The 15,798-nt window shown below is 30.1% G+C and overlaps 2 protein-coding genes across 2 annotated transcripts; both read right to left on the bottom strand.

Annotated features, from left to right (window-relative positions):
* Positions 1-1,794: 1,794 nt before the first annotated feature.
* Positions 1,795-15,798, bottom strand: LOC149880968 (uncharacterized). Its single transcript, XM_090067828.1, has 7 exons — positions 15,656-15,798; positions 15,150-15,170; positions 4,655-4,733; positions 3,124-3,426; positions 2,645-2,782; positions 2,335-2,484; positions 1,795-2,030 (listed from the first exon to the last, which is right to left on the bottom strand). Exons 1-7 carry the CDS (start codon positions 15,677-15,679, stop codon positions 2,023-2,025), a joined length of 723 nt encoding a protein of 240 aa, XP_089923954.1. The 5' UTR covers positions 15,680-15,798; the 3' UTR covers positions 1,795-2,022.
* LOC149880969 (uncharacterized) lies at positions 5,821-6,604 on the bottom strand. The gene is made up of 2 exons (XM_090067831.1): positions 6,191-6,604; positions 5,821-5,942 (listed from the first exon to the last, which is right to left on the bottom strand). The coding sequence occupies exons 1-2, from the start codon at positions 6,501-6,503 to the stop codon at positions 5,917-5,919; spliced, it is 339 nt and encodes a 112-aa protein (XP_089923957.1). The 5' UTR covers positions 6,504-6,604; the 3' UTR covers positions 5,821-5,916.

Below are 15,798 nucleotides of genomic sequence, written 5' to 3'. Positions count from 1 at the left end.
GTTTAATTTGGATGGCAAAAATACGACAAATAAAAAGGGTTCTGGGTTATCCTGACATCCTGAAATGTTTTATGATATTCTAAGAACCTGTAACTGTTCAATAAACGATATTAATCCCTACAATGTATTAGAGAAACTTATGAATGATGTTGATGAAATTGAAGAAAATTTTCTTTGCAATTATATTAAAGCAGAATGTTTAGTAAATTCTTTAAATAATATGTTGTTACCAAATATTTTGTTAAATTATGATTTATTATTTATAAGAGTATTGTTTTAAAAAAAACAAACTTTTAACTGCAAAATAAAAATGTATACACTTAAAAAAATATTTCTTAACTAATTTTTTTATAGTGTCATCTGTGGAAAAAGAAATTTTATTATCTCTGTTATGAAGTACAATATTTTCAAGCTTTTATTTTTTAGAACCATGGTTCTAGTGATCGTTTTAAAGATATAAGTGAAATGAAAACCATGTAAAGTTAACTGCTAATCAGATAAAAGTCGCAAAGAAAACAAATAAAAAATTTGCAAAATTTTCAAAAAGGAGCAAATTTATTTCAATTTTATGGAAAGGAATTTAAAAGGTTTAGATAAGATAGTAATTGGTATGCCGCAACACCAATTATATGTAATTTAGTATAGTGTATATGATATATACATACACATACATACATACATACATAGCAGCCGAGAGAAATTTCGGGTCCCGGGGAAGTTTTCTTAAGGGGCCCTCATTATGATCAATTATATACCCAGGACAAAAAGAAACGTGATCTGGTCATCGAAAATTAAAAATAAAAGTTAATTAAATCTTTTAAAAGTCAAAACTATTTAAATGTTTTAAAAATTATTTAAAAAAATTATTTGTACACACACGGGGCCCCGGGAATCTTCCACGTCCACCCCTCCCCTCTCGGCGGCCATGCATACATACATATATATATATATGATATATATATATATATATATATATATATATATATATATATATATATGTATGTATGCATGGCCGCCGAGATATATATATGATATATGATATATATATATATGTATATATATATATATATATATGTATATATATATATTTTCCTCAAATGTTTATTTTACAATATACAAAAATCTATGATTAGTTAACATTAGGACTTTCTTACAGCATAGGACTTTAAGGTCACACCATGGAAGTTGCATTCGGAAAAAAACGGAAGGGGGGGGGGGGGTATTGAAATCTGTAGGTAAAATTACTTACATCTTGTTATCTTTTATTATTTCAACAGTAAAAACAAATTTTAAGATAAAAATCGATAGTAAGCAGACATTTAAGCATCAACACATCTTCATACTGGTTAAACTAAATTATATGTTTATTATTATGTACAAAGTATGTGCAAGAAAACTTTTTGATTATAAATAATATTATTGAGTGAGCTTGCTATTTATCTTTATTTGTTCCGCTTAAAAAACAACTTTTACAACAACTTAACAGTATTTTTCGTCTCTTCAAGAATGTCTCAAAGGATTGCTTATTTGTTTTAACCGCAATAACTTTTTCTTAAAAATTGTTGAATACAATTCGTGATTTAAAAAAGTTAACAAAAATTTTTTGCATTTACTTTAACGAACAAAATCGAACATATGAGGAGAGTTAAAAAAGGACTGTTTCGAGGGAACGTAATAGCTGTTTCCCCAATAGTGGCATGATGCGCAACTTAAAGCAAAAGAACGTTTAGATTAGCGATTGAAAATATCGTCTAATCGTCAATAAAAAATGTGGTAATAAAATAGTGTTAAATATAAATCTTATAAAATAAATCATAAAAAATTACATAAATACATATACATATATAAAAATCTAAATTTGAACAGCTATAAAATTTGTCAATTAAAGGAGGAGATATGCACATAGAAAGCGTATAACACACTAAGCCATAACACCCTAGACAGTCCACCATCTGATTTCAAAAAGCTAATTGCAGCGTTTTTTTTAACAAGTGAAGTGCGAGAGATTTGATGAAAACGATATTAGATATCTAAAATAAAGCAACATTTTGAACATAAGCCCAATTTTAAACGATAAATAGAGCATTTATCTTTCTTTTCATAATAAACATTTACTTTAAAACATATTTGAGTTGAGTCAAACAATAAAAACTTCATTTATAAGTAAAAGGTTATAGTAGATGAAACAACTTTCTCAAATTAGTACTGTTCTCAGTCTCAACTCATTCTTCATATTAAAAGCAATTTCTCAACAAAATAAAAATGGACAAATTTGGACTTGTACTGTTTTTGAACTCGCTGATTCAAACAATGATTTTCATAAAAAAAACTTACAATCAGTGATGTAACATCGTTCTTTTTTCATTCGAGTTCTCATAGGAGAATAATACCAGCCGTAGTTTAGCAAGAGACCTTCGTCAGTTTCTTTGTCCATGACAGCAATCCAATACGTCTTCTCTTGTGTGACGGCAGTGAATGTTTCACCTAAATACAAAACGTACAAAAGCTGTAATTAAAAATATTTTTAAAAATATTATTAGTTTTTAAAATATAAAAACAAATATAAAATATAAAATATGTTAAAATGTTTCTTCAACAAAAAATACAAATAAAACTGAAGAGTGATGACAATTTAAAACACTACCTGCTTTTAAGGCATGTCTAAGCTCTCTCTCCCCATCTTCTTTAATCATCTCTAAATAAGCACGACAAGATGTACGGTTGATAAACTTTACAGTTACCTCAATCCCGTTTGGATTAGACGCCAACTCAGTAAGTTTTTCTAAAATATAAAAACATCAAACAATTTTAGTAATTTTTTACAATTATTTGATGAAACAAAAAAAAATACCAAAAGTCAAGTGAGGGTCAAAAAAAAAGCATATAATTCCCTTAAGCAAATTATCAAAGAAAAACTAGTTTTTCCTGACTTAAAGTGAAACCTCCTCGTCTAAGGAATCTTTGAATTGTTATTGAAATATTTGACGCAATTTCTGTTACTGTCTTAATTGCTCCACCATTATTACTATCTTTAATCTCATAATTACCATCTTAATTGCTGCACCATTAAAGTTAACAACTTTACATCAACAAATGTATTATTACATATAAAATTACACTCACCTGGAGCTTTTCGGATCTCAGCTACAGCAAACTTTCCCCCATTTGGACCAAGAATAGGATAATACACTAAATTATTACCGATAGTAAATGCATGATGAACTTTTTTATTTCGCGCATTTGCAGCAATCCATGGATGAGTTTCAAATGTGTCAATTACATCACATTTTCCATCAGAAAGTTTAAACGCTTTTTCACATTCTCCAACATAATTAATCCAGTACAATTGTACTTCTTTGCCTGTTAGATTAACAAACTTCACTCGTACTGGTTTGTCAGAGTATAAGGAACGCAACCCAGCACGAACTGAAAAAAGTAACCAAGTTATTATTTTTGGATGTTTGACAAAACATGTTTTAAAAAAACATTTGACTGTAACAAAATTAATTTTATTCATTAAGAAAAATTCAATTTTACTTCAGTCTTGTTGTTGTTCTATGATGCTTATTATCATTATCTGAATTCAAATAAATAAAATATGATGCTTTTTGATTTAATTCATATTCATTGGGCTTTTTTCAATTTCCCTAAAGATTTAATTAAAACTTAACTTAAGGTTAAAAAGGAGCATTCAAGAAGTTTCAAATGGATTATTGCTATTACTAATAAAAAAAACAACTGAAGTGAACCAACCCCAAAACTCAACAACCACTTTGCCTAGCAATCTTGTTATAAAATACTTTGCTTTTTGTGTTTAGCAGTTGAAATTTGGATTTACCACTAAAAATTGCATGATTGCTTGGTTACGCAATTTTATAGACTAACAAATCCCTTGCACCATCTAAATCTGTTGAGTCTATCACTGTAAGTCAGAAGTTTTATTTTTGTTGCATAAATACCAGAACTTTTCCAAATTAAAAGTTTTCTTTTTGCATTAGAAGATATGCTTTTTATAGCCATTGTCTAGTTAGAGGCAGTCTTAGGGTACGAGTGCAATAAATTACTCTCAGAACATGAAAGAAAAGACTTTCCTCACATTTGGCTGCCCAATGGGAAATCATTAATCTTCTTGCTACTTCTCAATTGCTAATATTTTAGTGTTTGAAATAAATGTTAGAGCCAACTATTTTCTATTTCTTAATTAATTTCCTCATCAACTTTTAACCCATTTGCAGCATCTCAATTTTTAAAACCTTAAGTCATGAAGTTTTTTTCTTTTATGCAGTTTTTATGGAAATGTAAACAAATTATGGCAAAATAAGTTTAAAAAGTAGTTGGCATCATAAAAGGGTATAAAATCATTTTTAAAGAAAGTCTACTCTTTATAAATACACTTTTAGGAAATTTTAACAAACACTTGCTAAAACTCAAGTTATATTAAAAAGTAGCACCTAAATTGAAGAGAGTTATAGAGAAAGCACTGCATACATACATACATTATATTACATTACATTTACATTATTACATCAAATTACATTAAATTACATTACATACATGCACACATGCATAAATACATATATACATTAGATTACATTTACATTTGCATTTACATTACATTACATAAATACATTACATATATAAATAAAAGTCATACTCTCTCCCTGAGGCTGATTTTTTTTCTTATCATCTTGTGCATCATTATCATCATGATCCGATAATCCACTTTCAGGGCTCTAAATTCAGATCACAAACAGTTAAATAACAAATGTTAAAATAATTTAAACACTTAATATAAATGTAAAAAAACAAAACTTTTTGTATAATAGAATAGATACTTAAAGTTACAAAATACACGGATAGTGAAAAAAATATCCCTCACTTTTACACATGCCTTGACTAAATTTTTACATTAAAGCAACTGAAAAAAAAAATTTATAAAAAAAGCTACTAATAAGTTTAGCACACTTCAAATTAAATCTTAAAGGAAAGTTAATAAGGAATACAGCTCCCCAATTTCAGTTTAAAAGCTTTTGAAAGTACTAATTTGATAAGCTATTGAATCATTTTTTCAAACTAATACTAAAAGACTTCACTGATGTTACAGGAGCTTTAGTGAGTTTTCACACTGCTCATTTTTAGAAGTTTTAAGTTGAAGTTATTTTTACTTCAGATTTTTTTTAACCACTCTTTCGAGCAGGTTGACATGAAATAGAAACCGTTGAAAACGAATTAAAAACCGCATCTTTTTTCTTTTTTTGACCATTTTTCTAAATATTTAAAACCTTCAAAAAATTAGGGGGTCCTAAACTTTATGTGGCTGTATCTTTTGAGCATCAAAATATATTTTGATAAAATTTGAAAACTAATTACAATTTATATTTGAATTCAAGATAAAGAATTTTTTTTTTTTAAATATTTTCTCTCATTCAGGGGGATGTTGGGGTCATTTTTCAAGGGTATTCCTGCCCCTGTGATCCGACTGCCGTAATTTTTAGCAAAAAAATTATCATTTTAATGAATATTAGCAAAATAATAGTTGCAATTATCTTCTTATCAAAAATTTATTAGGAATGCAAAGTTTCAATCTCTACTGACACACACAAAACATAAATAAATCTCCGATAACAAAATCAAACAAATGAAATGCCACAAACAGTATTTTAAAAATTATAATATGTTACAATAACGAAAAAGAAATAGGTACTTTTTCAATCTAAATACATTCTTGAAAAATCTTCTTACAATCTCGTTGAAATGTATTCAACAACCATAACTCTGCTTTTCACCGTGATGGACGTTTTTTTCTGAGTCAACGAACCTTTTCAGTGTCTTGTTTAAGCTTTTATGCACTGCTTCAGATGTTTGTTCTGATGTAAAACTGAGCAGGATTTTCTGCCATTGAGCACTTTCTATTTTCTATGTTCTGTTTTGAACATTGAGCACTAATTTAGTAAAATACACTAACACATTTTTCATCCAATTTAAAAAATCTATTGCAAATAATAAGTACTCAAGATTTGAATAATAAATAATGTGGTTTGTTACAAATCATTATATTATATACTTATATCAACATATTCGTGTCTCTTAATTTTATTTAGACTGGTAGGTCAATAGTCCCCTATCTGTACTAACTAAATTAAAAACGTTCCAAGAAGTGTTAAAAAAAATTTAAAAAGCAATGAAGTACCTTCTTTAAACCTCCTCAGGGTTTCAATACATTCCAGATATTCAATTGGAGAATAAAGTGTCATTTCGTCCAATGATCTTAAAACTTTGGTACAGTTAGGTCCATCAAAACCACCACCATTATAGCCATGCCTGATAACCGTTTTCTTTTCAAGAAACTCCTTCAGATTTTTATCAGTGAAGAGGAGATCAATAATTTTACTGACATGGTGTTCATAAGTATGATATTCAGGTGGTGGAATTATGTTGATAATATCTTCAGTCAATTTTTCATCCAACAGACATGGATAAGTAACATTTTTGTAATATTGCATCTATATACGAGGTTTGTTATCAAAGTGGTATCTGCTAGTGATCCGAAAGTCCTTTTAACTCCTTTTTCATCCATCGGCCCATCACAATAGCAACACGAGTATTTTCCACCGTGACCCTTGATTATAGAAAATAACTTATAGGTATAATCTTGATCAATTTGAGGTCAGAAGCCAAGATAAACTTCAATTGATTGAGTTGAAGGAGTTGGAAAACACTGGGGTCAATAAAGTGATATACACCGCGGTCAATAAAGTGATTATCTTAGGCATAGCTCGAAACGTAGAAAAGAACCATCACAATCTGAAAATAAGATTGTGATGATTCTTTTCTACATTTCGAGCTATGCCTAAGATAATCACTTTATTGACCCCGGTGTACTTCTGGTTTCTTGGTTGAAAATCTATTGCTGATGGGTCAAACAAGTTCATGACAATCTTTAGAGATCCCTCCCTTCCATCTATACCAACGCGTACAACAGAATTAAAAATATCCATTTTTCTGAAGGAACAAACTTCAGTTACAAGCATATATAGGTCAGTACGATAAACAATATCTTTTTCAAAAAAGTTTTTACCAATCTTGAGCTGACATTTTATCACATCGTAAAACCTATTCAAGTACCGTACCTGTTCGTAACTTCAGTATAGGTGTTCTCCTGTATTCCAGATCTCCAATATCTTTTCTTATCTCATTCATTATTTATAACACTGCACAATTTGGAAGATCATGGTTTATCTCAAGTTCATGATTGTTTTACTTCTTATTTTCGCCTTATAGGTGATCTATATCACGTCTTATAGGTGATCTATATCACGCCTTATAGGTGATCTATATCACGCCTTATAGGTGATCTATATCACGCCTTATAGGTGATCTATATCACGCCTTATAGGTGATCTATATCACGCCTTATAGGTGATCTATATCACGCCTTATAGGTGATCTATATCACGCCTTATAGGTGATCTATATCACGCCTTAAAGGTGATCTATATCACGCCTTATAGGTGATCTATATCACGCCTTATAGGTGATCGGTCTGTGTATACTTTAACAGGAAGAGCTTTTCCTGCTGTTGCAAGCTTTATTTACAATCACCAACAACAGATATTTTTTTTAGCGTACAAGAAACAACTCTATCAGCGATATTTTGATTCTTTGAAGTAATTAAGGCGTGAAGATTTGAACAGGTTTTTTTTGCTGCAAGCATGTTGAATACCAGGACCAACAACCTGACAACATTCTAAGCAAAATGAATTTCTTTTTTCGAATGTAATTTTTTCAGATTCTACGTAGGTGAATTCAAAAAGATTAAGTGTACTACTACTTTTAGTACATTGCACCTCGGCAGCAAATAGCACAATTGCCATTGCTATCTTTTTGTTTAATTCTTCCCAACTTTTTAACTTGATCACGACCATTTATCCAGGAAGTCTCCACAGCTTTACTGGTAGCTTTACCTTTCTGTCTTAAATATAATTTTGTCTTGCAACTTCCGCATATTCCTGACGGATAAGAACTTAGACTCAGACTGAATCCAGGGTCCACAAAGTCTTTGATCAGATGAATCAATGAATCATTCTTCTCCAAAGATAGACATTTTTTGTCTTTATTGACACAACAGAAACATATCCATCTCCTATTTTCTGAATGAGCTCTTGCTTTTTGCAGACTCATTTTGTATAAAAACGTTTTTATTTAGTATTTTCTGTATTAGATTTTTTAAATTTTATAAATCAATACTCTAACAAATTGTTTAATTTAAACAAATTATCAGATAATTGACTTAATTTATTGAGAACAATTTGTCTAACTATCGTGTTTATGCCATTAATTTGATATTCGATCATTTTATTTTGTCTCCAAATAAAATTAACTTCAATTTCAGGCACAAATGAAGTGATTTGCAAAAAAAGAGTAGAAGTACCCTTAAAAAACCCCCCCTGCATCCCCCTAGTTGAGGGAAAGTAATCTTTGAAAAGAAACAAAATATTATCTTGAATCCCATCATAAATTGTAATTAGGCTTTAAATTTTATTAAAATATATTTTGACGCTCAAAAGATACAGCCACATAAAGTTTAGGACCCCCTAATTTTTTGAAGGTTTTAAATATTTAGAAAAATGGTCAAAAAAAGAAAAAAGATGCGGTTTTTAATTCGTTTTCAAAGGTTTCTATTTCATGTCAACCTGCTCAAAAGAGTGGTTAAAAAAAATCTGAAGTAAAAATAACTTCAACTTAAAGCCTCTATAAAAGAGCAGTGTTCAGTCTAGCACTTTCCATACATTTTTGATTGGGTTCAAATTAAAAATGTTCTTCGTCAGAATCAAACAGTTCTCAAGCACCTCTACATATCTATATTGATCCATGCAGTTATCATAAAAGTAATTGGGCCTAGGACCAGAATGCTTTGGTACATGTTTTACAAGAGCTATGTTATGTTTCTGTGCAAACTCTTATGGTGAGTGCATAAGAGTTTTTTTCTCACAATGTAGATACTATTATCACTGGAAATACATGGGATACCAAGAACATTTTTTGAATGCAGTTCTACCAGTTCCTTAAAATTTCTGAATGGCTCTTGATGTGCATGAACTGGATACACACTTAAGAGATGTAGGCATGTTATGTTAGTTAATATCTCTAGTAAATGGCTGTTCCCAATTAATCTTTGTCAAATTTTCAGCAAAAATAACCAAATAATTTTTTACTACAATTTATAATAAAATTTTACAATAAAAATCAACTTTTTTAAAACTTTGGATGAAAGAGAAAAGCTGAATTTACATATACTCAAAAATCACTGAAGAAAAATAATAAAAGCAGCACAAAAGTATTAACTGGAGCTTATGAGCACTTATTTTTTACATCATTAAGGGTTAAAATTTGATTTTAAAAAAATAAGGATGTATCATTATTATTTTTTTTTTTTTTTCTATTATGCCCAGTGAGTCCAAAAATTATTGGCCCAACCTTGCATAACTACTTTATCTTTGCTGTCATATAAGAATTATAGAAGAAAATTAATGAGTATTAGTAGCATTGTGTGGTCTGTTATCATTATATATATATATATATATATATATATATATATATATATATATATATATATATATATATATATATATATATATATATTAGGGCTGTCCAAAAAAAATTTTTTTTTCAGATTTGATTGCATAGTTGTTTATTTTGTGCCATTTGACATAGTAATTAACTGTGCAAAAAATCTTTCCAATCAGATAATGTTTAGGGGGTGCTCAATGACCATAAAGTTTTACGAAAAATGTGAAAAACATGGAAAAAGTAACAAAGTTCCACAAATTTCTAAAACCCGGTTAATTAGATTTTTCAGATTTGATCAGTTTTAATTATCTCTAAATATTAAATTCTGAATACAAATTACAATCCACATCCACTTTAGACTGGTTTATTAGCAGAGAAATTAATGAAATAAAATACTGCAATACGACTAAAGTTCTGCGGTTTTTGTTATATCAGAATTTTTCCAAAATAAAACACTAGGATTTTTGACTCTTTGTCATTGATTAAAATACGAATTATAAACAAAAAAACATATGAGCAATTAACATTTAATTATCGTAATGTTATAGTTCGTGCAATGTTAATGCTAGCGAGGACTATAACTCTTCAGAGTACACTTTCTGGCATCTGGCACTCGCTTTCTGTGATCCTCAACCACCTGAATTAACCTCTGCATTTCAGATTCATTCCTTGTAATCGATTCATTAAACATCGACATTAAAGCCACAGATCGTTCGGCAGCATCATTTACTACTTTCAATGAATATACTAAATTTTTTCCTTCTTGGTATTCTGGGGAATCATTCCAGGTAGCTGGATCGTTGTTGAACAGAAAATCAATATCAACCTTCATTGACCGCAACGCACTTGCTGAAACTGATGTCACCAGCATGTCCAGAGATTTCTTCTCTAGACTTTCAATGTTCTTTAATTTGATCAACCTTTCAGACCAGTTCTCACCGTGAAATTTCATGTTGGAAATCATTTTTCGCTTCTCTTCCGTTTGAAGTTTGTTTGAAAACAAAGCTAGTGGGACCAATTCTGGTGAAAGGTACCACAAATGGTTTTGAAAGTTCTTGACTGCTGCTTCGGAAATCGTTTTATTCACAACTGCAAACTGCTTAAGTACAGAAACAAGTCATTAACTGGAGCATCGCTGGCATTTGTGCATGATATCCAAGATTTTACATAAACCAGACTAGCAAATAAGCAAAATTCACAGAGATTTTTTTCCTCTTTTGTGGTCAACTTGAACTCTTCACGAAATAAATAAATCTTAAAACAATAAATAACCTTGGCCATCCAGCGAGCCATGTGATAAGCATCAGGGATCTTGAAATGATAATTTTTCTCTTCTTGATCAGGCAGTTTTCCAAGTATTAACAGACAGAGATCCATGATTTCTTTGTAGTCATCCCTTGGCATTTTAACATGCAGGTTTTCTTTGAGGAATGCAATCACTTCATTTTGTAGTTCTTGCACCAGGGGTATTTTCATTCGAATGTCATCCAGAGGTTTAAAATTTCCTTGATTAACTTTGGGCCAATATTGCTGAAATCTCTGGAAAAGAGGTATGTTGGGACCAGATGATGGTCCAAATAGTGATCCAAACACTCCTGCTACTATGATCTCATGAACATGGTGTCTGCAAGCGAAATATAACAAATTTCTACCTGTATGTTTCTCTAGAACTACACATGCACCATTTTTGGAGCCAGTGTTAGAGGCTGTAGTATCAAAACTCATTCCAATAACATCACCAATTATGTCCCAGAAATTAAGCAGATGAATAACTGCTTTTGCTTGGGCTTCTCCAGTTCCAGCTGATAGTTTTGCTATTCCAAGTATTTTGTCAACATTGTGACCTGTCACACCTACAGATAGCCGGTCAACATTTGCTTTAGGGGCTGCAGAATTTGTACGATCTATCATCAGTTTGCCATCCCAGTGGACGATTAATGGTGGTTTGTCCAAATCGCAGAATTCAGTTCGAACAGTGGCTTCAATATTTGATCGATGATGGGTTCGTTTTCTACGGACTGTAGAACGTGACAATGATCCATCATCGAGGTTCTGTCCACCAGCCCTTGCAATTGCTGCTGCTAGTATAGTAAATTTTGTGTCAGATAGATTAATTCTGTCTAATGTTGATGAAACATCAGGCGAGTCAAGAATTGTATCTAAGATACATTGTCGTTTTGGAGTACTTGCTAAACTTGATTCAGCTGACCCTGAAGAACTTGCTTTACTGACTTGTTGTCTGTAATAAACAGGGATTTCTATCTCAAAATCTCTATCAACCATTTTGTCATTATCAACAGCATCGTTATCGTTGTCATCACTATAACTTTCGTCATGTAAAGGTTCAATAACAGGAACTATTGCACTCGCACCAGATTGTCTTTGCTCTTCTTTTAGCTTTCGTTCTCTCTCTGCTTGTTTCCTTGCTTCATTTCTTTCTTCTAATTTTGAAAGTTCTTTGTCCTCTCCAAACATCACCATTTTTCTCTGACATCTCTGATCCAATAAAAATTCTTTATCTTCTTCAATTCTGATCATGGTTTCAGCATCCTTGTGGGCAATGTCAAAAAGTAGGCCAATGGTGTCTGTAAATGATTTCTCTCTCGATTTCTGAGAATCTGACAATCTGGATTTATTTTTTTTTATTAATTTAAATTCCTGGACTAACGTTTTCAACTTTAAGACTACATTCGGATGAAATGCTGTCGGAATACGGGCTTTATTCCAAATAATAATCAGTTCATCAACAGTTGTTTTAAGACTTTCAGGCACTGACTTTTTGGTTGAATTAAGATGATAAAAAAATGTTTTTAAAACATCAGATGTTAAGGGAAGAACTTTATCTGGAAGATTTGGCTCTGGTTGTCCAATTAAAAAGATTTTGGTTTGAAGTCGTGTAGAGATAGCAACACGAGATGATGCTGCCATTTCAATGATAACTGAAATATTATGAGAAAATCAAAACTCAATACCATATTATACAAACTTATCATTCAGTTGTTGGTTTATGCAGCTGCAGCAATATATTATAATAATTATTACTAAAGAAATTAAATAAATATTTTCAAATTAGAAATTATTATTATCTGCACTTAATAACAAACAATACACTACCAGACTACCATGCTAGTTTTCTGTAATAGGTTACTAAGGTTAGGTACTATCAAAATATTAATACATTTGTTGTCAAACTGAAATTCCAAAAAGAAATAATATTTATACTTGTAAACCTTTTTATTCTGTTTGAACAAATTCTAAATTGAGTTAAATAATAGTATTAAAATTATGAATATAAATTTTAACAAAATGATATAAACACAGTTGTTTTAAACACTAGCAGACATTTTTTAGTCTGGTGCCCTGATGACAGTTAATCTGCTGCACTTTAATTAATCTATATAGTACGCAATCAGACAATATTTCAGTGGAAAAAATCTAACTAACCAGGTTCTAGAAATTTTTGGAACTTTGGAACTTTTTACACGTTTTTGACATTTTTCGTAAAACTTTATGGTCATTGAGCACCCCCTAAACATTATCTGATTGGAAAGATTTTTTCCACAGTCAATTACTATGTCAAATGGCACAAAATAAACAACTATGCATTCAAATCCGAGAAAAAATTTTTTTTCCTGTGTTCACATGAACAGCCCTAATATATATATATATATATATATATATATATATATATATATATATATATATATATATATATATATATATATATATATATTACAAGTTTTAGCTTTTCAATTACTTTTGTTCTTGTTTTGTTGACAAAACAGTATAAGCTTGTTCAAATATCATATACAAAAATTATTGCCCCAGAAAAAAGGAAAGAAAAGAATTTTCCTGAAAAGTTCTAGAAATCTCATTTATTTTTCTATAATGTTACAGAAATGTGTTGTTGTTATATCTAGAACAACTGATATTAGTATAAATACTCATAGGTTTCTTGACTAGATGACAATCAAAATAAAAATGGTGTCTAAAAAGAAAGAACGTAGTAATGATCTTCGAACTTTAGTAACCACCATAAGTTCAGCATCATTAGAGCGGTGATTCTCAACAGGAAATTGCTGCTAAGACATTACTTCCTTGAGAGACAGTATGTTACATAATGAAGAAATATAAGCATAAAATGTGTCAGTAATTTATCAGACATGGTCAAAAAAGAAAAACAACTAAAACATTTGATTGATTGATAGAACACAAAGTTAAGTCTGATTGACGTAAATCTGTAAGTGCTGTGAAGATCGAGGTCAAGACCGAACTAGGAAGAATATCATTACACACCAAATATCATTTGAAATAGTCTTCATGAAGCTAGGCTTTTCGGTTATGTAGCACAAAAGAAACCGTTATTCAACAAGGTCAATTGAGGTAAATTTCTGAAGTATGCCAAAACAATGTTGACAAGCTAATTAAGTTTTGGGAAACTGTCATTTGATCTGATGAATTGAAATTTAATCTGCACAGATCTGATGGGAAGTTAATGTTATGGAGAACAGCCTAGGAAGAATTTGATCCACATTATACTGTGACTTTGGTCAAGCATGATGGGGGTCCTGTTACTGTTTGGGGTTGTGTCATGCAAAATGGAACTGGTGAATTATATATTTTGGGCTATACAATAGATCAATTTTATTATCATAGTATCTTAGAGCACTATTTGTTATCATCGATTCAAAAATTTACATTTTGGACAAGAATTTTTCTTTGTCCATGACAATGATCCCAAGGATACATCAGGCCTAGTCAAGTATTGGATCAAGTAAAACAAATTTCAAACATTAGCTCAGCCTTCATTCTTACACGATCTCAATCCCATAGAACATCTATAGAATAAGATAGAATTGAAGATGAAGAAACAAGCTGAAGAACATCTATGAGCTTGGGTACCTCTAGAAAAGCGAATGGAATACCAGTTGTCTGTTCTTCAGAAACTTGTTTACTCAGTGCCAGATAGATTACAAGTATGCATTTAAATCAAAGGCTACCTGATACAATACCAGATTCAATTAAATACCTGTTTCCCAACAAACAAAAAAGTTGTATGTATGTATGTATGTATGTATGTATGTATGTATGTATGTATGTATGTATGTATGTATGTATGTATGTACAATAGCTTTAGATGAATTGGTTTTACTAAATGATAAAATCTACATACAATTAGTGAAAAAAAATACCAGTCAAGATAATTTTTTTTTTTAGATTTATCCAAATACTAAAGTAACTTAAAGAACTTTTCTAAAATATTACATAATAATATTTTAGAAAAGTTCTTTAAGTTAAGCAACTAATACTACTAACTGTTTTCTTACTGAATTCTTGCTGTTTTTATTTGTAGTAACACTTGCAGGTATTTATAGAATAACTATTGAAGTAAGAGTGAAGCTGTTTTAAGCAGTGATAAATTTTTGGCTGTCACAAAAAAAAGTGAAAATACCACAAACCATTTCTTAAAATTATGCTGATTTTTCAATCGTTATTTTTCTTAATAAAAAATAAATACTTAAACTGAAGCACAGCAACATTTAAATTTTTTAAAGTTTTTTCCAATAAAAAAATCTCACCTTATTCCTGTTTAGTTCTTTCTAAAACACAATTAGTAACATAATTAACTATGCACATTCAAAAGAAAATATGTCATATACAAATAAACCTATGTATATGTATGTATGTGTGTATATTTATATATCTTTATATATATATATATATACACACACACACACACACACACACACACACACACACACACACACACACACACACACACACACACACATACATTTATTATATGCATATATGTATTTATATATTTATAGTACATACATACATACATACATACATACATACATACATACATACATACATACATACATACATACATACATACATACATACATACATACATACATACATACATACATACATACATACATACATACATACATACATACATACATACATACATACATACATACATACATACATACATACATAAATACATACACACATACATATATCTGTGTATGTTAGTGTGTAAGAGAGAGAATAGGGAGAATAGCTACACACAAACCTCATCAAATTTACTTGGAGCCATGATAAAGTTACTTTTGCAGAGCTTAATGTAAAGTAATCTGGGAACTTTGATAAGTCATGTATTTATGCACCTTATATATTTTATTTATTTATTTATTTTTTTTTCAGATGCCTAAAATA

This window comes from Hydra viridissima, unplaced genomic scaffold (genome assembly GCF_058129835.1).
Source record: "Hydra viridissima isolate aposymbiotic clone 2 unplaced genomic scaffold, HvirCarnegie_v1 scaffold_12, whole genome shotgun sequence".
NCBI lineage: Eukaryota > Metazoa > Cnidaria > Hydrozoa > Anthoathecata > Hydridae > Hydra > Hydra viridissima.
Note: the sequence above shows the minus strand (reverse complement) of the source record. Positions and strands in the feature narration are given on the sequence as shown.